General features: G+C 44.6%; 1 protein-coding gene across 25 annotated transcripts in view; it reads right to left on the bottom strand.

The window, feature by feature from the left end:
- The window catches only part of LOC105495610 (zinc finger protein 536), a 491,361-nt gene that overhangs the window by 97,541 nt on the left and 366,101 nt on the right, over positions 1-27,719 (bottom strand). Inside the window, exon 9 of one of the 25 annotated variants that reach the window (XM_071086021.1) lies at positions 10,125-10,191. The exons of the other annotated variants lie outside the window; for them this stretch is intronic. Coding sequence (XP_070942122.1) covers positions 10,125-10,191 — 67 coding nt within the window. The remainder of the gene's footprint in view (positions 1-10,124; positions 10,192-27,719) is intronic. 25 annotated transcript variants of the gene reach the window in all.

Raw genomic sequence — 27,719 nt, 5'->3', positions numbered from 1 at the left:
GCATATGGCAAACTGGGAAAAATATTTATCACATAAATGACAGAAATGGGCTAATTTCCTTAATATATAATAAGCTCTTGCAAATTGGTGAGAAAGATACCAGTCATTCAATAGGAAAAAAATAGGCAAATAATATGAAAAGTCAATTCACAGAGAAATAAATAGAAATGATTTTTAAACATATGGAAAGATATTCAATGTCACTCATAATTAAAGACATGCAAATAAAAACAATCAGAAACCTATCAGATGGGCAAAGGTTTCCATCTTTGGGAAGTCCTGCTTCTTGGAATTTGTTCAATAGAAACCTACTTTCTCTCTCTCTCCCTCCGCCCCCGCCCCCACTGCCCTTCCTTTAAAGGTGGCCAGTTATGAAAGAGAGAATATATATATATACACACACACACCTATATAGTTATGTATAATCAAATTGTTCATCAACAGGGTAATGATTAAGTAAATTATAATAGATTTCTAAAAAGAGTAGAACTCTACAAAGGAAGTAGGAAATCTCCACAATCATTATTAATTTTGCCTAAAAGCAATGGCAAAAACTGCAATTATTTTTGCAACAACCTAATAACAAAAATATGAAAGATGTGGACAATTATGCATGACACATAGATAAAAAACCACACAGGGGCAAGCGCAGTGGCTCACATCTGTAATCCCAGCACTTTGGGAGGCCAAGGCAGGCAGATCACTGGAGGTCAGGAGTTCGAGACTAGCCTGGCCAATATGGCAAAACCATATTGTCTCTACCATTTAGTCTCTACTAAAAATACAAAAATTAGCCAGGCATAGTGGCACACGCCTGTAGTCCCAGCTGCTTGGGAGGCTGAGGCAGGAGAATCGCTTTAACCCAGGAGGCAGAGGTTGCAGTGAGCCAAGATCATACCACTGCACTCCAGCCCGGATGACAGGGAGAGACTCTGTCTCAAAAAAAAAAGAACCAAACAAAGTCTAGAACTGCAAATTTGATGTGTTTCAATTTGTGCCTAAAAATTAGTACATATATTTGTATTAAAACATATTAAAATATATTCATTATCTATGGTGGGTCAATTTGGTTAGGCTGAGTTTAGAGTAAGAGAAAGCCTCAAATCTTCTTATACAAGTATACATTTTTGTACAGTTTTAGTTATGTGCTTGTATAAAAACAAAACAAAAAACCCTTCCTCAGTGCTGAAAAATGATGGAGGCATACCAAATTTGAAGTAGATGCTCCCAATAGCCAAATCTGAGACAATTTGAGCAATAAAATATTGACAGTTATGGATTTTTAACCCATAAAATAAAATTTTATATATATATATAAAATAAATATCAGTGCATCTACACTGATATTTTTTAAAATGAATAACCAATAGGAGAGAAAGAACAGCTTTTCTTTACAGAAGAATTTGAATTTAAGACATGTAGGAGTGAGGGAAATAGAAAAATTACAATTGGACTATCATCATAATAATCGTCACAGGCAAGATCGACCAGCGGATATAAACGTTAGTGAGCAGAAGCATGAAAGGAAAAGGACCCGTGTTGTCTCAGAGCATCTGCCCACACGATGCTTTTTCATCATAAAGGGAAAAATAAAAATAAAAAAATTGACAGCGGAGAAACCTGGAGGACACCATCTTAACCAAGTGACCCAGAGTTAACATCACCAGTAAGGAAAGATCACCTCAAGCTCCTCCCGACCGGATGCACTGAGGACGTGACATCATTCTCATGGCATCTTTGCTACAATTCATAGCTTCAATCTAATCATAAGAAAATAGCAGGCAAATCCAAACTGAGGGTTATTCTCCAAAGTAACTGACTGTTACTCTTCAAAACTGTCAAGGTCATGAAAGACAAAGAAAGACTAAGAAACCGCCCTACATTGGAGGAGGCTAAGGAGCTAGGACACTGAAATTCAACATGAAGTCCTGGATTGGCCCCTGGCCCAGAGAAAGGACATTAGTGGGCCACTGGTGAAACTTCAACAAGTCTGTAGATTAATTAATAGTACTGTATCAAAGTTAATTTCCCAGTTTTGATCATTGAACTAAGGGAAGGTAAGACGTTAGCATTTAGCGAACTTAGGCAAAGGGAATGAGATAACTCTTCATACTACCTTTTTAAATTCTTTTAAAAAATCTGATATTTTAAAATAAAAAGTTGAAAAAGTACATTTTAAAAAGTGTTCCTGGAAGTCCTACTGGGAGAAATCATAAAAGATACAAGGTAGTTAACAGATCTACAAGTCATTACATCAAAATGGAAAATCCCAATGACATGGATTTTTTCCCTGATACTGGTTCAGCCTCATTTTAAGACAGGAAGCCGTGTTTTCCTCTCTCCATGGAATCCCCAATATCCAGAGATCTCAATGAGAATCAGATGGGCACCCCGTTTCTCCTGGTTGGTAAAGAGGTGATGGTCCCGCAAAGTCAAGCAAGTCACTTGGGGATAGAAAAGTTGGGCATGGAGTCCCAAGAGTGCCTGAGCCCTTGCCTGAAATCTAATTACTTATATCCAAGAGTCTCAACACCCTACTGGATTTGGGATCCTACCACCATCTCCTCTCCACTTAATTGTTCTTGGAGAGCGAATAACCCATTCACAATTTCCCATTTCTAAATCTGTAAAATGTAGAGCATAAAACTCAATGCAAGAGTGAAATGATGTTTCTTTCGGGAGCACCAAATCCTTAAGATGGACTGCTTATTTCATAATCTCAAATCCCTTTAGAAAGATACAGAAATCACAGAGGACACAAGACCCATCCTCACTTCAGTGTGCAAACCGAGGAAGCTGCCACGAGAATTCCAAAATGCCCATGACCAAACAGCAAAAGATCCGTGCACAGGAGCAGTGACTCCTAGCTCCCAGGGCTGCCACTGATCCACGCTTAAGAGATGAAAATTATTTTGAAAACCAAGTCCAAAGGGCACAGGCATATATTTGCAGCAGATATTGACACGAGTGTGCCATGGACCTAGCCAATCAGAAAGTAATTTTATAAACACTGTTATTAAACAGAAGGGCAATTACTTTAAGTACTGGAAAAATGTCAGGGTCATACATGAATTTTGTGGGTATCACATTTTGTTTGACACTCAGTGGATCAATGACTCCAAGGAAATTTATTCAGAAATAGTATGTGCCATGTCGCCAACCCTAAAGCTAAACCTTCCCTACCCAGATCGCCCAAATTTAGAGGGAGGAATGACTTCTGGTTTACCCAGTTTACTACATATTCAGAAAAGCATTCAAAGCTCTTTATACATAAAAGTATGGAAGTAATTAAGGATTATGTGGTAAGTGAACAAACATGGTTCATATGACTGCATATTAGGGAGAACACCTTTTATTTCTGTCTTTATCAATGGAACAGAGCAGGGGGTTTTAATGCAATGTAATAAGGAGTATAAGAGGGGTCCAAGGGCAACTTTTCTGTGATGCCTGTTTGCAAATTGAGTGGCCTTGAGGTCTCCCACTTCAGGGCTCCGCCTCACTCGAGATTTCAGCTGTGTCCACATATGTTGCCGCTGCCTTAATGACAGTGGCATGGGTGTACAGGGATGGGAAGAGAGGAGACTCCTTCCTGCTTCCCGTCATCTTGGAGGATAGATGCCCTGCAATGTCAAATGAACAGGTCACTTATTCTACCCCCAGAAGGTTTGGAAGGACTCCCAATGGCTCCGGCGTCTTCTGGTCTGCCCCTCTCCTAACCCTATCCTAACAACGACCATTCTATTTTCCACAAGTGGTCTACACACAAAATGGCAGGGAAGCCCAGCCTTGGAAGCACACAGTAAGCCCTCAACAAAAATGCCACAACTGAGCAAATGATTGTCACCAAGTTCTTCGAGTTTAGCAGATACTGTGAAGGTAAATAACAGAGCTTCTTCAAGAAACAATGCTCCATTTGGTAGAGGCTACATTTTGATAAATTTCTGAAGAATGCATGAACATGGGCATGCTATTACTTCTCATGGCTAGAAGCAGCTCTCTCTGCGTGTGGCCTTGCATGTCCGAGTCTTCATCCCCCCCGCCCACCTCCACACACACACTCTGCAGCAATGACAGTCCGGTGACAGGCCTGTCCTTGGTTCAGAGGGAAACACTTAAAAGAAAACAAAATGGGTGGCCAGTGGAGAAGGTATGTTCTAGAAATGTAGGCCTAGAAACTGAGTTTGTCTTAAAAGTTTGAGATGACATGAAGCTCCATTTCCTCCTCTTTTGACAACTAAGCTTCCACTCTGTTTCTGATTCAAATAGAAATCGAATGGAAATGCCTCACCCAAGGACCAGCCCAGCGGGAAGTCCTAAAATAGCACCTGCTGATGGAGCAGCCATCCACAGACAGCCTCCCCCACCCTGCTGGGGAGAGCCCCACAAGGACTGACCACCAAGGAGGTTTTGCAGTAATCCCCAAATGTGCCAGCCCAGCCTGCCGTGTGAGAAAGCATCAGCTCACCCAGCCTCTTGGAACTGCCCTGCCAGATGGAACTATAGTTGCTCTCACACCCTATCCTGTCCCAACACCACACAAAAGGCATTTTTCATTTAGGTCCATGTTTTAGATCTAAGGAAACTAGAAACATTTTTGTCGTTAAAAAATGAGAAAATGTGTTGTAAGGCATTGTAACATCCACTATCCTTGCTTGTTACTTCCACTAGAAAGAAGTTTCTGAGGGTTGGGGAAGTGCTTTTGTCTTTCATCTTTGTATCCACAGTGCCTAGCATGTAGTAGATTCTCATTAAATATCTGTGACATGGATGGATGGATGAGTGGATGGATGGATGGATGGATGGATGCATGGATGGATGGATGGATGGATGGATAGATGGGTGGATGGATGGGTGGGTGGATGGTTAAATGAATGGATGGATGAGTGGATGGATGGATGGATGGATGGATGGATGGATGGATGGATGGATAAATGGGTGGATGGATGGGTGGATAGATGGGTGGATGGATGGGTGGGTGGATGGTTAAATGAATGGATGGATGAGTGGATGGATGGATGGATGGATGGATGGATGGATGGATGGATGGATGGATAGATGGATAAATGGGTGGATGGATGGGTGGATAGATGGGTGGATGGATGGATGGGTGGATAGATGGGTGGATGGATGGATAAATGAGTAGATGGATGGGTAGATAGATGAATGGATGGATGGATGGATGGATGGATGGATGGATGGATGGATATTGGATGGATGGATGGATAGATGGGTGGATGGATAGGCAGATGGGTGGATGGACGGGTGAATTGATGGATGAATAAATGAATAAACAAATGTCTTGAAGCACCGAGTTGTTTGATAGTGTACATTTGAACAACACTGATGGCCAACCTAACTATACAAGCCTCATTACAGGCCACTACCATGAACCTCTTAACTATTTTCAAGCTTTACAGCTAAGAAAACACGTTTCTTTACCACATCTTCTTGGGCCCTCACAATAGCTCTGTCAGAGCCCTGACAAAAATTATTATTTCATTTGCCAGCTGCAAAAACAGAGCTTCAAAGACATGAAGGTCCAGTCATTCAGTGCTTGAGAAGCAGAGTCAAGAGTAGAATTTAGCTCTACAAAAATACATTTGAAGTTCCTTATATCTAACCTCAAAAAAGTAATTAGAAATTGTACAGAAAGTGTCCAGAGGTGATTCTAGACAAGAGCTATTTTGTGGGTCTCCCTGAATCATATATTTGACCATGTTTCCATTTTTTCCATTGATCGATAGAAGGTTCAGATTCCAAACTGTAATCTTCCTCCTGGGGTACAAAAGAGTCTTAATGTTTGTGAGCACTCTTGATTCTTTCTAAAAGCTGAGATGGGGCAAGGGATTGTGCTATGTACATGGAGAGCAACTGAATAGAAAAGTAGAAAATGCAATGATAATATTGTGGTCTAGAAGCAATCACTTTGCTAGCTGTTCCTATCCATCGAATTCAGCAAGCAGTTACCATGTGGTAGTGAACAAGCCAAGATGAGACAGACACATATGGGGCCTTTTGTCACCTGGACTTCCCCACTTCTGTGGCTGACTCCTGGCTTTGAGATGAGAGTCAACACATCTCCCAAGGGACCGCACTAGAGTTTTAATCTGTTCAAAGCTCCGAGGCAACATTCTGATTCCCATGCCCACTCCTTAGGCACTAAGGAAGCTGGTCACGACGTTCAGAGGGAGATGAAGGTCCTATATCTTCCTTAGCAAGACTCACAGGAGATTTTCACAACAGAAGTTCACCCTGATGATCGGTACTGGGCCCCTTGGAAAAACACGACGAGAACTATGTGATCGAGACTCTAGATCTCCAAGCTGCTGGGGCCCAGTTCCTTAGAGCCAGGAACCTCACCCAACCTGACTATGCATTACACCAGTGTCTTCTATAGCCATCAACCAACATAGCTCCTTCTAGGTCCCAGACTGGTGTCCGTTATCCTACAGCTGGGTAAACAGCTGGCACCTCATAAATCCTTCAAGTAGGACTAGCCCTGGCCAGTTCAGGCTAAAGTTCTGGTGGATTCGTATTCAGCAAGCTCTTATTTTGGTATGCATCATGTCACCCTATACAAGTCTCCTGGATCTCACATCTGCAGATGCCCATGAAAAGCATTTATCTGCTCATTACCCCAAGAAGTGTTTACCTGCAAAAAAATGACCCCAGGTAAATACTTCCTGTGATGAGGTGAATAGGGACCAAGGACCATAATGCAGAGTAGAAATCCATTTCTTCTGCCCACAGTGATCTCCTGAAGGTTTCAAGATTCATTCTGGTCTGATACTTGATGAAAAAGTTTACTTTTGTGCTTGTCATACCATTTACAATTTTGTAAATATTGTTCCAAACAAATCCATTCAAAAAATCAATTGCAATTTCTCTTCTATGAATGTACTGTATAAATACAATTGCACAAGTACACAAAAGATATTTGGTGAGATTTTGTTTGAAATAACAAAATCTCACAACAATATCATATCCTGTATGGGTAAGCATCAATGCCAGGTGGGTTAAATAATTTATTGCACATGGTCTAATAGAATACTATGCAACTGGTAACAATATAAGTGGGGACTAAAGTCAATACTTTTACATCTTCCCCATTCTGTTTAAGTGAAAAAAAGCAAAGTGCAGAAAATACCTATTGTATGATCATTATATGATCACATTTTCAAAAATAATAGGACTATAAAGTAATGCATATATATATATATTTCTACTATGTCCTATGCATATGCATAGAGACTTTTTTCTGAAAGTATGTTATTTGCTTTTTTTTTTTTTTTTTTTTTTTGAGACAGTCTCACTCTATCGCCCAGGCTGGAGTGCAGTGGCATGATCTCAGCTCACTGCAACCTCTGCCTCCTGGGTTCAAGTGATTCTCCTGCCTCAGCCTCCCATGTAGCTGCGACTACAGGTGTGCATCACCATGTCTGGCTAACTTTTTTGTATTTTTAGTAGAGATGAGGTTTCCCCACGTTGGCCAGGTTGGTTTAAACTCCTGACCTCAGGTGATCCGTCTGCCTGAGCCTCCCAAAGTGCTGGGATTATAGGCGTGAGACACTGCACTCGGCTTCTTTTAAAAATATAATTAATTAAAGAGGGTACATGAAAGAAAGCTATTAATGAACAAAGAAGAGTGTAATTCAAATTAACAACAACAATAAAAATATACCCATCACAAATCATCAATAGAAAGCCTCATTTTACACCAATAAAAAACTCTAAAACAACAAAAAAGATGCACAATAATTTTTTAAAAATCATTTGAAAGCAAGTTACAGCCACACTGAGTCATAAACAAGGTGTAGAAAGTATGATGGTATTGTGCAGGCTCTTTTGTAAATAAGTTTGATAAAAATCTACATTGAGGAGCTTTAAGGAGGTGAGGGGATAATTTGATCCAAGCTGCTCAATTTGCAGATGAAGAACACAGTTTTGCCAGGAGCTGTATGCATTGTGCAGAGATAGCCAGGGTGGTACCGTGGCCTGGGGATGTGAAAGCCAGCCTTCACACACATTCTGAAATCCTCCTTTTCCCCTCCCTTCTCCACTCCAGCCAGTGGCCCTAGTAGGGCCACCTTCCCCCTGCTAGGGCCTCCACCAATAGCTACCCTCAGTGTTCCATGATCGGAAGGTTGACAAGAACCCTCTTCCTATATAGCCACTTCTTTGATAGAGATCATGATGTAGCCCTCTTTGCATAGAGGAGAAAGCTGAGCTGCAACTTTCTCAGGATCACAGCTGGACAGGGCCACTGCTGGATTGAAATCCACAGGATTGGTCCGCAGAGCCCAGACTCTTGCCACCCTCCCATTTGTGCCTGGAAGTCAACTCAGTTCACACCCAGGACCATTCCTCTGTTTCCTTCACAAGGTGTTACCAATTCATGATGGAACTGTGGTCACCTAAGAAAGGGGACAATTGGCTGGGTGCGGTGGCTCATGCCTGTAATCCCAACACTTTGGGAGGCCGAGGTAGGTGGATCACGAGGTCAGGAGATCAAGACCGTCCTGGCTAACACGGTGAAACCCTGTCTCTACTAATAAAATACAAAAAAAAAAAAAATTAGCCAGGCGCGGTGGCGGGTGCCTGTAGTCCCAGCTACTCCGGAGACTGAGGGGGGGAGAATGGCGTGAACCCGGGAGGTGGAGCATGCAGTGAGCCAAGATAGAGCCACTGCACTCCAGCCTGGCGACAGAGCGAGACTCTGTCTCAAAAAAAAAAAAAAAAAAAAAAAAGAAAGGAAAAAAAAAAAAAGGGGGGGACAACCACACGCCTTCAGGGTCTTGACTAAAGACCCCGGTGAAGTGGCCTCCCAACAGTGGAGTAAACACGCCATGCTGACTTCAGGTGGCTCAGCACCACCCCATGCCCTCAGAACCAAATGCACTCCATCTGGGAAACCTCCAACTCACTGCACCCCACCATGAAGACCAGAGGTTATGGAGTGCCTGTGACAGCTGAAAGCATGTAGGATCTTGAAATAAGAGGAGGTCCCTTTCAAAGCCTTGAGAGGTGTATGTGTCCTCGCAGGCACTATTTATTTCGTTTCGTTTCGTTTTTCATTTCGTTTCATTTCATTTCATTTCATTTCATTTCATTTTTAGAGATGGGGTCTCACTTTCTTGCCCAGGCTGGAGTGCAGTGGCACAGTCATAGCTCATTGCAGCCTTGAACTCCTAGGCTCAAGCAGTTTTCCAATAACATCTGTTCTTTCGATTTGCCGGTGACCTGGACACGACCTCAGCTAAGTATCTCACAGAAGACTGGTTACCTGCATTCTTGGCCTCCATCCTCTAGCGCCTGGCTTTTCAAATGGCCAAAGTCTTTCTGTCCTAAGTAGCAATTTGACTACCACAAAACATGAAGCAACAAGGCTCCTATCTGAAGCCGGGGTCATAGAAGGAGGATGGGAATCTGCATGATGGAAGCACATGGACTGTGTGCCGGTGATGGTCCCTGCCTGTCTGCAAGGTACAGTGATGTCAAAAAACATCCTGCAGATTCCTCAAAGAACTAAAAGTAGATCCACCATTCAATCCAGCAATCCCACTCCTGGGTGTCTACCCAGAGGAAAAGAAGTCATTGTGTGAAAAAGACACCCACACACATGCAGGCTTATTGAAGCACAATTCACAATTGCAAAGATATGGAACCAACCTAAGTGCCCATCGACCAATGAGTGGATAAAGAAAATAGAGTATATATGCACCATGGAATACTACTCTGCCATGAAAATGAATGAAACAATGTCTTTTGCAGCAATTTGGATGGAGCTAGAGGCCATTATTTTAATTGAAGTCACTCAGGAATGGAAAACCAAATATTGTATGTTCTCAGAAGTGGGAGCTAAGCTATCAGGACGCAAAGACATAAGAGTGATATAATGAATGTTGGGGACTCCACAGCGGGGGAGATGTGGAGGGGGTCAGAGTTAAAAGAGTACACATTGGGTATGGTGTACTCTGCTTGGGTGGTGGGTGCACTAGAATCTCAGAAATCACCACTAAATAACTTATCCATGAAACCAAAAACCACCTGTACCCCCCAAAACTATGGAAATTTAAAACAAAAGAAAACAAACAGAAAAAGTATTTTGCACCATCCACTATTACCTTCCTACAGCATCAATGGCAAGAATGTGTAGAATGAGTTCCTCCAGCGAAGACTGAGTTTTCCCATCTGTAAAATGGGGATAATGAGACTCCTTACCCAACAGAGAGACTGTAAGGATTAAATAAGGTAATGAATACAGGGTTCAAGCAGTGTGATCTGCTTTGTAGTGCAGGCTACACGGACTTGAGGCTGCAAAACCTGCTGTCGCTGGAAGGACTCCAGTTGCCTTCCTGCTGTCCCTTCTCCAGAAGCCTCACCAAGCAGAGTCATTCATGCACGAAGGTTTCAGGGCAGGGCTTCCTGACTCTGCCCTAAGCTTGCTGTGCAACCTCAGACAAGTCACTCGCCCCCTCTGAATGTCCATTCTTCATGTGAAAAATAAGAGCGTTGATTTAATTACCTTAGTGACTTGCTACTTTTAAATCATTTCCCAAGACCCACAAACTCAATTTGTTGACAAGTTTTATTGACCAAGAAAAAGTTCATTTATTAGGTAATAACTGATTAATTTTCTCATGCTAACTCATCAAAGGCCTTTGTGGTGACCAGTTAGTGCCTGTGATCATGAAGAAAAAAACCAGTTACCCTATGAAGCTAATAGCACTCCACAAAAAACTCCTGACATAAAGCTCAACAGCTTCCTTGTTAAGGCTACACTGTGATTTTATTTTATATTTTCCAAAATGAAAAGATAGTCTTATTATAAACATAATAAACACTCATTATAAAAATAGAAAATAATACTCAAATATATAGATAGACTTGGAATATAGACTTCATGTTTCCACGAATAAGTAAATCTTATAAATGTGAATATTTTTACAAAAATAAATTTTACTATATTTGTATTTTCTGTAACTTAAAAAAAAGCTTAATAACATATTACTGGCAGCCATCCATGTGTATTCACAGAAATGTGTTTTATTGTTTTAGCATCTTACCAGTCATTCGATACATCCCTATTCCTGTCTAGGCTGTTTCCAGTCCAGTCTTCTATTATTGCATACCACACCGTGATGAGCATCCTTGTGGTGTACCCTGTGCACACTTTTTTTTTTTTTAATTAAGATGGAGTCTTGCTCTGCCTCCCAGGATGGAGTGCAATGGTGCGATCTCGGCTCACCACAGCCTCCACCTCCCAGGTTCAAGCGATTCTCCTGCCTCAGTCTTCATCGTAGCTGGGGTTACAAATGCACGCCACCATGCCTGGCTAATTTTTGTATTTTTAGTAGAGACAGGGTTTCACCGTGTTGACCAGGCTGGTCTTGAACTCCTGATCTCAGGTGATCCATCCCCTTTGGCATCCCAAAGTGCTGGGATTACAGGCATGAGCCACCGTGCCTGGCCTGTGTACATATTTAATTATTTGCTTAGTATTAATTTCTAGAAACAAAGTTGATGCTTCAAATCACATGTGCTTTTTTAAAAGAGACTTTACTATGTACCGTGTTGTTTTATGAAATCGCCCTTTGCAAATAACCTACTCATTTTTATTCCCATCACAGTATGCAAGATTGGTGCCCCCTCCTTGTTTTCTTTTCTAAAATTAATTTTTAAATTATATGTTTAATAATATGCACAATAATATCCATAGTGTTCAATAAGATAATAGTAGCAATCAAATGAATACCAAGATTCCTTTCACCTAGTTTGAAACAGAAACAGACTCCACACTATTTTTTACAGCTAAACAAGTGGCTTCTATTTGTTTGTTTAAAGAGATTTGAAAAATTATGAGACATCTGTGATATCTCCATCGGATCTATGGCTTGGAGAATATAAGCCAGGTACCAGAAGCTTTGATAATCCTTATAATCACAAAATACTGCTATTTGTCCATCCATCCATCCATCCATCCATCCATCCATCCATCCATCTATCCATCCATCCTTTCCTTTGTTTTTCTCACCATGCATCTCTTAAGGCCTCTACTCTGTTTCAGGCGCTGTGCCAGACCTGGGGGATTCGGGGATGACCAAAGTAGACACAGTTCCTGCACTCCCGAAGCCTCCAGTCTAGAATACTTGGCAGACGTTGAATATATGTCTAAGCCGCAGATGCCTGTGTGATTATGATTCTGCCTTCATGTGCTGCAAAGCACATGGGCTGGAGGAGGAGGACCCACCTGGACACACCTCACAGGCTGATACCACTGATGGGCATCTAATACCATCTCTCACTCTGGCGTCTAATCTCTCCTTGTTTGTCTGGGGGATGGGTACTGAAGTCTAGCTTGTTCCATCCACTGTGAAGATTTATTTACTAGTATTATTTTTAAGCAGCTTTTCAAAGGCAGGATTAAGGTCTCTCAAGAGTACCCAGCCAGCCGCTTGCTCCCTGAATCCCAGGTCACCACAGCCAGATTCCATGCCGAAAACACAGCTCCGCCTTTGCACAGAATTGATAGGATACTGGCACCTGGGATCCTCCCAATCTGAGACCGAGCTAGCACAGACCCTGCATCTGTTGCTCCTTGAACCCTGGAACTTCTCAGAATCAGTAGCCTGGATCAGGCCCCAAAATTCCAGCAAGATGAAAGTATGCACACATGGTCTTGGTGGCACCAGGCCATGGGACCTGAGCTTTCGGCATCACTGACTTCTTTACACAGGCAGGCTAACCTCATGGAGAGAATAACAATATTACCCATCCAGTTATGAATTTTGGGTATCCATTGGGAAGCTGTTTGTCAAGGCCTCCAAACGTAGCTCAGAATAAAAATAAATGTATTGGGGTTGTATCCACGCAGCACAGAGCCCACAAGAATGGGAGCCGCTCAAAGGCGGCAACTTCATCTGCCGTTTTTCCCATATAATCTCCACCAGCTTCACCAGAGGCTGGCATAGAGCAGATACTCCATAAACCCTTGTTGAAAGGAAGAGAGAAGGAATCCCGGCATCCAATGAGGATGTGAATCCAGGCATCCAATGAGCAGATGTTCCGTCACATGAGCAGATGTGAATATCCACCTGCCTTCCCATTCCTCTTCATTGCATCAAGGTGAGAACCCAATACTTCATTGTGCACCCTAATTCATTTTTTGATACCACTGCAAATAACGCTAATGGATGGACTGAAGCTTTTCAGCAGAAGCTTGAATCTCCTGCCTGGAGGCAAGTTGGGAATGAGTGGACCTTACTTCCCAATGACTGTGGGGAGAGGACATTTTCAAAGCCCCTGAGCCACGTAGCAAAGGCATGAAACACAGTTCTCACCCTGGCTAGCAAGTTCTAGAATGGGGTTTCTGAGTGTCTCAGGGTCCTGCTAATACCCCATCCTATCCACGGTGCCACCACATCCTTCAGCATCACACAAGCAAACTGCAGGGCTTGAGAGAGCCACAGTGCCTTCAGCGGGACATACCTGTCCCAGACCCTTTCCCAGGAAACTGTCTTGACAGGAGGCTTCCCGGCTGGTTCCGCATAATTACACCTCTTGCTGCTAGGTCTGAGAACAAGCTGCCCACCTTGCTTTGTGTTTCTCAGAGATGGGCCCCAGCAAGTGTTTCTAAGCCCCTGTGGGAGTCAGGGGCCCATCCTGAGGAGCTGATAGCATCTATAGGTTCCGTCTGATGGCAGAGATGCCCATATTCCAGTGTTACATGCAGTGTAGGGGTTTCCCGCAGGCCCTGAAGCCATATGTGGGCCTCCTAGTGTAGCCCAGAGACCTCAGACAGGCTCCCCCATCAGGGTCTGTGTCCCACGGGCTAAGAATGAGAGTCCTAATCCTGCCATGAATCTGCTGCCCATGTGACTCACGAGCATGGACTTTCTAGAATGTGACCCCATTGCAGCCTGCCAGAGAGCCGTGGTTTTTTATGTTCACTGCTGGAGTCCCAGCACCCAGATTTCTGCCTGGGACTTGTAGAAATGTGGGGGAAAACCTGCTGGGATAATGGAGAATATTGTCACAGGTAAATCACTTTAGGTCTCTAGTCCTCAGATTCCCCATATGTCAAATAAAAGCTTCCATTTAAATGAACTCTCTGGTATCTTCTGGCTCCCAGAGTTCACAATTTAGATTTCAGTGTCCTCACTGTGGGAACACAGGGAATATGGGGAGGAGCCCACTCTGGCTTAGCAGTAACCTCAGCCTGGGCTGGAAGTGAGAGTTTAGACCTTTTACCCAAAGTCTTTCTCCAACCAACTCCATCAGTAAAAATCAGAAAGTAGTTGCTCAATTAACAACAAAAACAACACATAAAATAAGAGTTCACTTTTCCAGGAATCACTGGAACAAAAGAACCCTTCTCAAGAGGCCCACACTCGATGCTTGGCAGAAATGCTTAAAGCACCCGACGCCTTAGCTTTCTGAGGAGGTCTCAGCAAAGCGCTGACGCTACGCTCCAGTCTGTTACCAGCTACTTGCACACACATCACAGAATGGGGCACACGCCTGAATGTTTGCACCACCGTTGGCAGGGACCCACTGCCTCGGCTCGCCAGGGGTGCCAGCCAGGCTATGTCCTCCTCCAGGGCCCCCATTTGCTGACCCACAATATGCCCCGTGCTCTTCCTCCCTCAAATGCATGGCAGGTGTGTGTTCAATACATGAGGGAGGACACATTAGGATGTGGAAGTGAGGAAGTGCCTGGAACCCTGGAACTATATAGATACATTCATGAAACCATCAGCCTGTGGGAGCCCTGTCTCCTTAGCTCTGGCCTTGAGTAGCACCTAAGGTCATGTTTTGGTTGTGGCTTTTAAAAATTAAGATTAATAAACAGTCAGCCAGGTGCGGCGCCTTACGCCTGTAATCCCAGGACTTTGGGAGGCTGAGGTGGGTGGATCGCTTGAGGTCAGGAGTTTCAAGACCAGCCTGGCCAACATGGTGAAACCCTGTCTATACTAAAAATATAAAAATTAGCCAAGTGTGGTGGGGCATGCCTGTAATCTCAGCTACTAGCGAGGCTAAGGCAGTGGAAGGTGGAGGTTGCAGTGAGCTGAAATCAAGCCAATGCACTCCAGCCTGGGCAACAGAGAGAAACTCTGTCTCCAAGAATAGAAAGGTAAAAAATAAAAATAAAAATAAAAAAATAACAGCTAGGAGCATCTGAGAGTAGAATATAGACCCAGAATCACCACTTTTCCTCCCAGTGACTCTCGGTGGAAATTGTTATAAACATGACACACCCAATCTACAGACAAGAATCAAACTCAGATTGGAGATGTGTCACTTAATTTTGGAAGGGACTCTACAACTTTTCAGAATATCAAAAGATGAAAATGCTGTGAGTCCACAAGACAGTCCATGAATAGGGCAAGATGCCTCAAGGTTGCCAGGGAAAACCTAGACAAATGTGCTTTGTGAAATGTATAGAATCTCATCAGGTCCTCCACTGTCTGCCATTGTTTTCCGCATTCATTGCTGCACTTGGAACTCTCACTTTTCATACAGTTAGAAAAGAATCTGCAGTCTCTGCCTTGTCTTGTAAAGGGAGGCCAATGACACAAGTCTGAGCTGGGTCAGCCCATTTTCAAGGTCACAGAGGCCAGTCTCAATGGAGAAGGTTTGCTGAGTGTATACGCGAATGAATAGACAAGGACTGGGGGAGGGAAGGAAGGTAGAAAGGAAGGAGCAAAGGAAGGAAGGAAGGAAGGAAGGAAGGAAGGAAGGAAGGAAGGAAGGAAGGAAGGAAGGAAGGAAGGAAGGAAGGAAGGACGGACGGGAGGGAGGGAGGGAGGGAGGGAAAGAGGAAGGGAGGAAGGGAGGGAGAGAGGAAAGGAAAAAAGGGAGGAGGGAAAGAGGAAAGGAGGAGAGAAGGAGGAGAGAGGGGGAAGGAGGGAAGGAAGGAAGGGAGGGAGGGGAGAGAGGGGAAGGAGGGATGGAAGGAAGGGAGGGAGGGAGGAAAGGAGAGAGAGAAGAGGGAAAGAGGAAAGGGGAGGGAGGGAGGGAGGAGAGAGAGGGAAAGGAGGGAAGGAAGGGAGGGAGGGAGGAAGGAAGGAAAGAAGGAAGGAAGGAAGGAGAGAGGCAGGCACACAAGGGAAGGAGGAAAAAATAGTGAGGAAGAAGGGAAGGAAGAAAAGAAGAGAAGAAATTTTTCCCGAGAAAATTGACTAGTAAACCAAGGAGACAAACCACTGTTATCCCCAAATTTAAATATAAACTATAGTATTTTTTTAGTTAGAACTTCAGATTAGAGTCTGTTGGTTTTTCACAATGAATCATAGAAAATAATGGTCCATGGGGTAAAATCACCATGTTTATCCAGATCAAAACATGGTAGAGTGAACAATTTTTCTGTGGATAGGAGTCGTCTAGATAGATGGAGTGGATAATTACGCTTCATTCTCCCTCCCCCACACCTCACCATTTGTTTTGCTTTAATTTTGCCTTAATTACACAGAAAATTAAGAAGAAAGTGGAGTCCCTAGGTTTTTGAATAATCTAGACAATGATATATATTTGGTGTGGCTTTATAAAGGCGCTTTCAAAATTATTTATGTGGCTCAGGGTGGAGGGGTTTTTGTGGGCACTCAGGTCCCTGCAGAGACTCTCCCTAGATGGAGACTTGGTACCAAGTCTTCCTTCTGTACAGGTAAGTTAGGCAAGACAAGGGCATGTTACAGCAAAACTGCAGCTTCTGTAGCTAATTCGGGTTGCTTGGGGTGGCTCCTTTCACAGGTGATAGAGCTGGAACGTGCTTTAAAGTTTCCCTTGCTCTATTGCTGAGTTACTGGAGGATCGGACAACCAGAAGCAAGGCCAGAGGGACATGGCTCAGGGCCCTCCTTTATTTCTGAAGTCAGGAAGCTGGTGGGATATTTCAGCAGTTGGATTCATGATGCATGCCTACTCTGTGTCTGTTGTTCTGAGTACTGTGTACATGTGCATAGAACAACACCATCAACAACAATGTGTATACAACAACAACACACATAGCAATAATAACAACATGCATGCAACAATAACATGCATACAACAATAACTATATGCATACAACAGCAACATCAAAGCAATGTATACACAACAACAACACGCATAGCAATAACAACATGCATACAATAATAATAATAAATGCATGCAACAATAATAACAACTATATGCATACAACAACAAAAATATGCATACAACAATAACAACAATATGCATAAAGCAACAACGAAACTGTGCATACGACAATAACAACCATATGCATGCAATAATAATGACAGTAGCTATATTACTGAGCGCTTACTGTGTATTTTACATAGAGGTTGCATGGCACTCATGAGTTTAACTATTATCCCTAATTTAGAAACCGAGACAGCAAGCAACTTGCTGGAGATCACACAGCTACGAAGCAGAGAAGCCAGGTTTCAGATGTGCACTTCTAACCCGGGACTATGCGCTCTTAATTATAACCATGCCTTCGTGTGTAGCCAAAGACACAGTAGACTGAGATTTACTAAGCATCACCTATAGGCTGACTTCTGCGGCTTCCTGCACTCCCATAGCCCCATAGAAGCCCATTTACTTCTTGGGCTAACCCTGCCAAGTGGGTGCTATTGGCCGCGTTTTCTAGAGGGGGATGCCCATGATGGCCCGGATCAGGCCATCTGTCTGTTTCCCGAGCACGTGGCATTCTATTGCACAAGTAGACAAATGCCCCGTGTGTCCTGTTGTAAACTTGAGGAGACGAGACCTAAAAAATAGCAGCGACTCAGTCAGGGTCTTAGGGGGACCATCCCACAGAAGTCAGGGAAGCTGAGAGCTAGGCATGCACCCTCGCCCGCTGGTGCAGGGATCTTTCCCAGGGACAGAGATCTTTCAAGACTAAATGCCTAGACTGGTCAGCCTAGCACATTTAATGGATTAAGCAACAATCAAAAGGTTCCCTCCTCTTTTACTTAACATCACAGGAAGCCAGAAAGCTTCAGATCCTGGGAATTCGCTATTCTCACTGCAAAAGAAAACAGCCCCAGAAAGTGATGGGCTCCCCAAAAAGGTCAGATCAGGTGGAGAGAGAAGCTAGTCCAGTAATAAGAGAGCCTCCTTTTGCAGGAAGGACTTTTTTTTTTTTCCAGCTAAAAAAAGAGACGGCAGCAGATGAAATCTGCCTCATCTCACAGCCTCATCTAACCTATGTGGTCACCAGAACCCCCCTCCCACACACACACACTCGCAAAAAAAGTTTCCTTAAATATTGCACGGCCGACTACTTTGCAAAGATTCTTTATCCCCACGGAACATTACTACTTTTTTTTTTTCCCTTTTTGCAGCTTTAGAAAAATAGATAATTACTTCAGTTAATTTCAGCAAAACAGTTCAAACTCATCAGGGCTGAACAAGTATAATTTACTGCTCCTTCTGACTTATTGTTGTGACTAGATGTGGATTGATGATTAAAGTGGTAAACAGTAACATTTCTGTAAAATGGCTGACTCCACTGCTGGCGTGTCAGGGGAGACACCTGCCCCAATGGCTGTGCCGCGATTGTCACTGTGCTCAAGGCTGTCAACAAAGAATATAAGTATTTGACAAGGTGTTATCTAATTGTGTTTTTAAAAGCCACGATACATACATCTTTTAATGTGTCACTTTAAGCAGCCAGAGACGTTCTTTTATTAAAAAATACAAAGGAAAAATGAATGCCTTGCATTTTCTTTCTTTTCCCCTCTCCCTCTCTCTCTCTGTATTTTTTTTTTCCTCCTTTCCCTTTCCAAGCTCTGCCCTTTTGCCGTCATTCGGTGGAATATATTTTGCTTTTTAGTCAAATTGGCTTTTATTTAATTGTTGCCCGAAATAGCTCTGCCACTTTAGGTCTATAAGAAGAAAGAACAGTATGTCCCGCAGACGATCTCCTTTCCCAGGAGTTGTCCCTCTTCCTCCCCTGGGACTCCCATGCTTGCTTTCCCCTTTTCCTGACTCTTTTGTCCTGACACTAGCAAAGGCTTGTTTCAGAGACCTCAACTCTTGAGGCAGACAGATCTCCACCCTCCAGGAAGTCAGGGAACAGCCCTGGACCCACCCAACTAGAACTATGCAAGTCAACGGTCCCCTACAGAGTTGGGGTCTTGAAAGAGCCAGAGAGAAGATACTATCCACAAAAACTGCTTGGAGAAAGCAGGTGGCGGTTTGGGCGGGAGAGCAGTTTGTGGTACAAATAACCACAGTTCATCAAGAACATTGAGTTCTGACCAGGTGTGATGGCTCACAACTGTAATTCCAGTGCTTTGGGAGGCCAAGGTGGGAGGACTGCTTAAGGCCAGGAGTTTGAGACCAGCCTGGGCAGTATAGCAAGACCCCGTATCTATAAAAAAAATTAAAAAACAGCCAGGCATGGGGTCATAAGCCTGTAGTGCCAGCTACTTGGGAGGCTGAGGCCAGAAGATAGTTTGAATCCAGGAAGTCAAGGCTGCAGTGAACTATGATGTCAACACTGCACTCCAGTCTGGGCAAGATAGCAAGACTCTATCTCTTAAAAAAATAATTAAAAAAAAAAAAAACAGAACTGTGATTTTCACCACTGTTGCCAGCTCCCAAGGGATGGAGGGAGTGTAATAGGGCAATGGCCAACCCCTGAGCTCTACATGGAGAAACCAAGGTCTCTAATCACAGTGAAAGCAGAGGGCCAGGCCTGGAATTCAGACTAGCTGAACTACTCTGACCTGGCTGGCCCAACTTCACTGTGTGTCTCCTGGCTCTGGCTTCCTTGACCCCACCTTGAGACCCACCTCTGTGTGGTGTCCACTGCAGCCGCCTGTACCTTGGGTCCCTCCTGCCCAAGCAGGATGCAGAAGACCCTCCCCTTAGAAGAACCAGCCTGCCAGGGCAGCACTGAGCACACACGCATGGTTCCCCTGGGGTGGCCTTCGGGACAGCCAGGGGACAGAGGTTTCCAGGAGAGGGGGTGCCTCAAATCCCACACCTCACATCCAAACCTGGTCCTCCTGCACTGCTCCTCTGTGCCAGGCTGGCTCAGACGTTGGCCTCGGCTGTCACTAAATGGAATGCAGGATCTGAGCAGCGACTTCTTACTGGGGAAACGGGAGAAGAGTGGGGAGGGAGGAGGCAGCACAGGCCGGCTCGCCGCAGCCAGGGAGAGGAGCGGGACCCCTCACCCAGGGGGTGCACTGGTGTGCCCCCTGCCTCTCTCCAGCAGGCTCCATGGGGGTGTCCTGCAGACGAGCGCCTAATGATCTGGTCAAGGCAGCTATTTAATCCGTCATAGTCAATGTCATGTGGTGAGTCAAGCAATTTGTTACCAGTTATGCAAAAAAGGCAAGGGCTGGTGCTGGAGGGAGGTGGGGAGAAAGGCAGCAGGCAGGTCACCACCTTTACATGGGGAGCAGGGGTAGACTGAGGAGGGAAAGAAGAGGGGAGGACCTGTAGCCTGACTCCCAGGCTTCCCAGCCTAGAAGGCAGCCCTGGAGACCAGCCTGGGACAGGCCCTGTGGCCTGGCCTCTGCCTTCTGCACATGCCCTCAGGAAGTACACAGAGGTGCACAAGGAGAACCTGGCTGCTGGCCGTGCATGGACAGATGCTGGGTCAAATAGGCATTTCCTGTTCCTGGGCATGGTGACAGCTATACGTAAGATGAAGTCCGGGGCAAGTGACTCTCAGCACACTCCAGGATTGAACACCTATTGATTGCACTTCTGGGGAATGCAGAGAAAGGTCCCTGGATCACTCGTTGAACTTTGGTGTTTGATATTATACATGCAGTGCAGCTCTTGGTAGCCCCACGGAAGACATTCCATGTGGTATAGAGAGGATGAGACTAAGAAAAGGGGACATGGGACAGACTCTGAGGCTGGCTTGTCTCCAAAGACAATCAATGATATCTTTAAGTCTAAACTCGTTTTTCCTCTTCTTCTCAGTGTCTACGAGGCTCTGCTTTGAAAAGTCCACTCCATCTAGCAATCTAGCCATCTCATCCTCTCCAAAGTGCCTGAAGACCAGCCAGGCCGGCAGACCCCAGCTCTCAAGACCAAGGAGATCGCCTTGATACCTTGGAGGTCTCTGCCCGTTGGGTGAATGACCAGCCCTTGTCCTGATAGATTTTCTCTGTTCTGAGAGTCCTAAATTTCCAATGGGGTGGGTGAGGGGCAGGGAGGAGAGGGAGAAACAAAGACAACAAAACTCTGTTGCCCGCGGACTCTTGCCAAGCGGGGTCAGAGCCAAAGCTGCCTCGCCAAAGACTAGAAGAGTTTTGCTTTGCCAAAGAGTCACAGCCGGGTGTGCTGGGCCTGCCTACCTTTTTAGGAAATACTCCATTTCAGAAAGTAGAAGCCATTCACCTGAGGGCTGCTGGCTGGGTGTGGCCTGTCTGCTGCTGAATTCACAAGAGCAAACCAGAAGGTTTGGAGAACCTGCCCTAAATCTCTTCCTGTCTGAAAAATCGGGCAGTTTACCCCCAGCACAGTGGACGGCCTCTTAGTGAAGACCTCGGAGTTCCCTGAAGTCAGCCTCATGAGGCTTCTTCCTCACTGCTCAGAGACCCACTGCCCACAAAGTATTTCGATCACAGCCCAAGGAAGCTGGAGTTGGCCTGGAATTGGATCTGATACTCACAAGCAGAAAACCAGCAGGAGCTGGGAGAGGGAAGAGAAAGAAACCGGAGTGAGGGAGGCCTCCAATGTGGGTATTTCTGACCAGTTTGATGGTTTTCACACAGCCTCTTCTCTCTGATCTGCCACACTTTCGTTATAAATACCTGATAGCGTTTGCACGAAAGGATCTTTTTACAACAGGTCTAATGAAGGGTTCAGCTCCAGGTACATGGGAGAAGATGCTGGACTTGATGATGGCTTCTAATGGTATGAATGTGAAAAACCTCAGAAAATAATACATGCATTTCAAGCTTTATACCTGTTTATTTCACACTTTCTTTAATATACCAATTACTCATGTAACACCTAAGTGAGAAATGTGCTATATCTAGCAATCACTTACAAGAATTTGCTAAACAGTAGCACAGCGGATATGTCCATCACCCGATCATTTATCACCCTTCTATAACCATGAACTTGCTGGCAAATGGGGGGTAAAGTTGATTTAATCTTTGGGCTTAGAAAAAAAAAAAAAACCTCAGATGATATTTGTGATTATGAGACATTTGCTTTTCATTTCCACAGCCAGTTAGGATTCACAAACATGAAAATCCATTATGGAATGCTGTATAAACTGTGACCACGTCTTGTTCAGTCAATTAGTGAGCTGAGCTTGGGTGTGCTGCTTATCTGATAATCTGCATCTTTAGCCTGACAAAAATAAAGAAGATATTCAGAGATGGGGTTTAGAGCAAAGGAGGCCTTGGTTCATCCAGCCACACTTTGTATCCAGACACCCACATGCCTGACCCATTTTCTTTCCACATCCGAAAAATGGGTCTAACAAAAGAAGGTGATCAAATAAGTTTCCAGAAGGGGGAAAATGGAAAAAAAAAACCCACTGCATTCCTGGGGTGTTGGGTACCCCTTAATTTAAACAGTCTCTCCATATCCTACTACTTGAAACGCTTTGTGCTGCCTTGATACCTTTATGCAACACCAATGGATAATTTATCCCAAAATGGATGCTATTTTTGCTTTGCAAGAATTTGATGCATAGTGACTTGCGCATGGAAATTACTCTGCACATCTGTATTCTGATTATGATATTTAGTGCAAGGGTCATGAATAATAATATTGCTAAATATGCTTATTGCCATCTATAAATAAAGGTTATCACACTAGAGAAGGTTTTGTTTTGGAGTGGCAGAACAAGGCAGGTTAGTTGCAAGACAATAGAGCTTTAATTTTAATATGAAAATAAATACTTAAATTTATAAATATTCAAACGATTTCCAAAGTGCAGGAGAAACATATCCATACCTAGTCAGTACGTGAGTACTAAGCTTTCCAAACTGCACTGAGGAAGTTTTCCAAGGCCACCTTCATAGAGTTGAAAAGGAATTCTGAAGGGCAGTGCCCTTCTCCGAGGGATGTGCTTCTCTTGTCCTTCAATAAAATTATAGTTGGCGATTAAAAGTCCAACACAAACTATTTTTATTTTCTCAAATTGCTCCAGCAACCCATCAAAGCTGGCTCTGACTCAGAGAGAAAAGACACTGTGGAACAGTGGAATGGGGTGGCTGAGGAACAGTGACAGGATTTGGCTGTGTCCCCACCCAAATCTCACCTTGAATTGTAATAATCCCCACGTGTCAAGGGCGGGACCAGATGGAAATAATTGAATCATGGGGGCAGTTTCCCCCATACTGTTCTCATGGTAGTGAATAAATCTCACAAGATCTGATGGTTTTATGAACAGGAGTTCCCCTGCACAAGCTCTTTCATCTGCCGTCATGTAAGACGTGCCTTTGCTTCTCCTTTGCCTTCTGCCATAATTATGAGGCCTCCCCAGCTATGTAGAACTGTAAGTCCATTAAACCTCTTGCCTTTAAAATTACCCAGTCTTGGATATGTCTTTATTAGCAGCATGAGCACAGACTAATACAAACAGCCTGGGAGAGAAGGTAGTGACAGTCCTGCACAAATGTGAACAGTAAGGACTCCCTCGGATCCCTGCCCTGACATCTCAAACATAACCATTGCTTTATAAGAAAAATGGCCAGTTTTCCTCTGTTGGTATCTACTTCTGGTCTGAATTCTCTTCTACCAAATGAGTGGGTGGCATTTGTCTTCATCATCCCTTTGAATTATCAGTTGTCTGTTGACATTGATCCAACAGTCTGGGAAGCAGGCCAGCTGTGCTGGGCTCTCCCCTCCATACACATCTGGGCCCTGCACAGGCCAGTGTGATTCAGGCCACACCAGGAGTCCTTGGTCTTCTCCCTCCTGCAGGTGCCCTTTGCCCCTTGCCAGTTTCTTGCCACCTGGGAAGGTTAGCAACCATCCTTCCCAAGGACGGGCCTTCCCTTCAACAGCTGAACATCTAAGAGGCTTTGTTTTATAAATGGGAACCACAGAAAACAAACACCAGGACTGGAAGCATCCTCTGAAACAATCAAGTCCAAGCCTCTCACTCTGCAGCTGGGGAAACTGGCCCTAGAGAGTGAAAGGGGCTCTGTGAGGTCACAGTACAGTGAGACCTGGACTCCAGTCTTCTGCCCCATGTCTCCACTCCTCCTGGGACTGAAACAATGGGTGCTTACTTCCAGTTCTGCAAGTGGGCTGCAGGCTGCAGTGAAAGCTCATAGCACACACGGAGAAAAAAGAGGTTAAAATCCACAGGACCTTTTTACAGAGACAGGGTGAAACACAAAGAAAGAATCTCTTGCTTTCCCCAAGCAAAGGCAAGACAAAGGCTTTGAAGGCCAAGAAAGCCATGCTGAAAGGCATTGGAAGCCTCAGAAAATGTGCATGTCTCCCACTCTCCTTTGCCTAAGATACCAGGGCCCAAGTGCCCTAGGAAGATGGGTCCCAGGAGGAACAAGCTTGACCATAAGGCAGTTGCCAAGCTACCCCTGACCACAAGTCAGCCAGAATGTGAGGACAACAGCAGTTGGGTGTTCATTCTTCAACTCCATGTCCAACATTGATGGATGCCAGAAGGACGCCCACCAAGTCTCCCTCCACTGAGGGGGTCAAGGATCACACTCACCAGATCAGAGCCCATGAAGAACCTCCGTGGGCTGACATGGCCAACATCAACATGGCCCAGGCCTGCTGGAGAGAAGGAGGCAGAGGCCCAGCTCTCTCCAGCCACCACACGTTGAGAGTCACCGGAACAAAAGAGGGTCATCGGAATGGAGCCCAGTGGGCTGGTTCTAAATATAATCAACATTTTACCATATTTAAAAACGACCCTCTGGGGGCAGATGCTAGAAGTGTCCCGCTCATATCCCCCTCCGCATGTACCCCTAGACACCAAAGGCTGCATAGAGGGAATCCCTGGGACTTTCTGTCTGCAGACATTTTTTCAGTGATAGAAACACACTCAGGCTGCATACAGGGCAGGCTGGATGTGCCGGAGGGTTAATTCCACTAGAAGGGACCCTCCATCAATGATGGATATGGAGTTGAACAATAAACACCCCAGCTTCCTTGCTGCTCCACTGGTCGAACTCTAAGGCAAGCTCTACCTTGTCCCCCAGTGCTGTCCACTATGGTGAACAGCTTGGGAACACAACACACCCTTCTTTCTGCTTTGCTTCCTGTCCTTGCTTCATTTTTCTACCCACTACCTGTGCTTCCTGAGATCACCCCCAAATAAACCGTTTGCACTCCATTCTCAAACATCCATAACCTGGGGGATGCCAGTAGAAGGAGGTAATTGGTTTCAACAGCAACAACAGTTCAAGAAAAATAGGGTTGTGGGTGGACTCCTCAACTTCAAAAGAAAATAATCAAAAGAAAAGAAAACCCTCTTCTCATTGTTCGAGCAACCTCTTAAACCAAAGTGTGGCTCTACTGTTGCTATCTCCAGCAGCAAGAGTCAACATCGCTGCCCATCATGGTCTGTAAGAGCCAATGAGGGTCTACAGCACAGAATCCTGGAATCAGAGTGACCTCGGGGCAATGCTGAGCCTTTCCTCCATGGAAACTATGCAGATAGTTGCATCCAATTCAAAGAGCAGATGCAAATGCAGATGGTTGTAACCAATGCAAAGAGCTCTCCCAAGCATGGCCCTAGGGTTGGAAGGTGATAATTAACAGGAGGTTCCTTCTTATTGAGAACCAAAATTTAATGTCCTCCAACTTTTTCCAAGTCTCACTTCTCAGGTCTCTTGGGGATTCTCCAGCACATTCAGAAACACTCCAGCTCTCTTTCACCAAGTCTGAATAGCTCTATTCTTTTGACCGCACCTCACATCCCAGTATTTCCGAACCGTGCATGTCTTTAGAATGCCTCTATGACCCTTGCCATATTCTCATGTCACCTGTACTATTATTTCCTTACTTAAAAAGATAACTAGTTCTTTTTTATTTTTAAAAAAATTTATTCTAAAAGGAAGTTCTATAACTGAACCATAAATGGAAGCCCAGGAGTACTCAATATAATTAGAAAATATTCACACAAATAAAACAATGAAAACATGAGAGTGTTTTTAAACACCAGCTAGAAGCAATTGCCTGAAAAGGTTCTGGGCCTAAGACCTTCTCTCTCCGGGTTAAAAACTGTGATGAGCAAATGTTGGAGAGGTGTTAAAGGCAAAGCAGCACCAAACTGATACTTTCTTCTTGGTTTGGATCAGAAAAATTAGAAAACAATGGAAACAGGAATGCATTTCCCATGATGTTTGTGTGCAACTCCCGGTAAGTTGCATATGCTTCACAATGGGAAACTGCCACCTCATGTGCTTCAGGACCTCCCATCCTCTTGCTTCTCCCCATTGGCTGGCCTTAGACTGCCAATCTCCTCCTCAAAGGGGTCAACTGGGACCAAACAGGTAGGACCTTGTTCCTCTCAACGACCATGGTGACCAGGACACTCGATTCCTACTAATGCAGTCAGGAGCACATATGTATCTAAAGAGACTCTGGGTTCAGGGCTGCACCTGGCATGCCACTGCCATGGTGATGCTCACAGTTAGGCGACAGAACACCCTGCTTATTCTGCTAGGGTGCTGTCTGCCAGAATGACCCCAGACCACCACACGAGCCAGTAAAGATCAGCGCCTAACAATTCGACCTCCAGCCCAGCAGGTGCATCTGTGATTCAAAGCACAGCTGCCGCCTGAGGGAGCTCCCTGGAAAGCCACGTGTTGCTCCAGGATGAAGACTGAATGCACTTTGCAGCTGAGGCCTATGAGATCTAGGGGGACTCCCACAAGAGGAAGAAGAGTGCCACAAGTGGCAAGGCCATGCATGCACCAACTGATTGCAAGATGCTAGTAAACAGAAGTGCCTTTTTAATGCACCAATTACAGAAGCAACTTCAACTTAACCTTCTGGACCTCAGACGGAGCACTGCTGCAGGCTGCACATTTAATGGGGAATAAGCAGGTCAGAAAGGGTTTGCATGCATGCAGGCTCTGGGCTTCTCCCTCGTCTCTCATAAAGGATGCCTTTACTCATTTAGCTATGCAAGCACCTCTCCCATGGCCAGTCTTCCAGGGATGGAGCTTTTCCCCAGAAGGCTGCCACCTAAAGCATGTCCTTGTTAATCCTTTCAGGGAATGAACTCTCCAGGTTAGGAAGCTGAGGATCAATAGTTCAATTGACAATGAAGGGTGTGAGTAATGGCATGCTGGAGCAGGTCGCCCAGGACAGTGTAACCAGGCCCTTCGGTATTGCCTGGAGCCTGCCATGCCTGCTAGGCCAGGAAGCAAAACCAGGCACCCCCAGGAGATGAGCACTTCAAGAGCTTCACCATGGGTGATGGAGACCATGCTTGCCATAATTAAGTGGCTCAGAGAATGGGAGAGTAACACCAACTGATCTTGATTTAGTTGGGAAAATGCATTCTATCATTTGCTGTTAACTATTAAAGCCATTTAAACCCTTCTGAGAATAGATCTAACATCGGATTGCTTTGAAGGTTTGATATGTCTTGTAATCCATAGATTATTGAAGTTAATTTCTCTGCTGAGATCCTGCTATCAGTGAAATTGCATGCACACTCAAAAGTTAAAAAAGAAAAAAAAAAGGAAACATCTTTGCAATTGGATTTCTGCTATGCCTCAGTCCAGAAAAGTAGCAATGGTGGAAAAGGCTGGTTAAGGA

The sequence above is a fragment of the Macaca nemestrina genome, chromosome 20 (genome assembly GCF_043159975.1).
Source record: "Macaca nemestrina isolate mMacNem1 chromosome 20, mMacNem.hap1, whole genome shotgun sequence".
Taxonomy (NCBI): domain Eukaryota; kingdom Metazoa; phylum Chordata; class Mammalia; order Primates; family Cercopithecidae; genus Macaca; species Macaca nemestrina.
The sequence above is the reverse complement of the archived record's forward strand: the minus strand, read 5'-3'. Positions and strand labels throughout refer to the sequence as shown.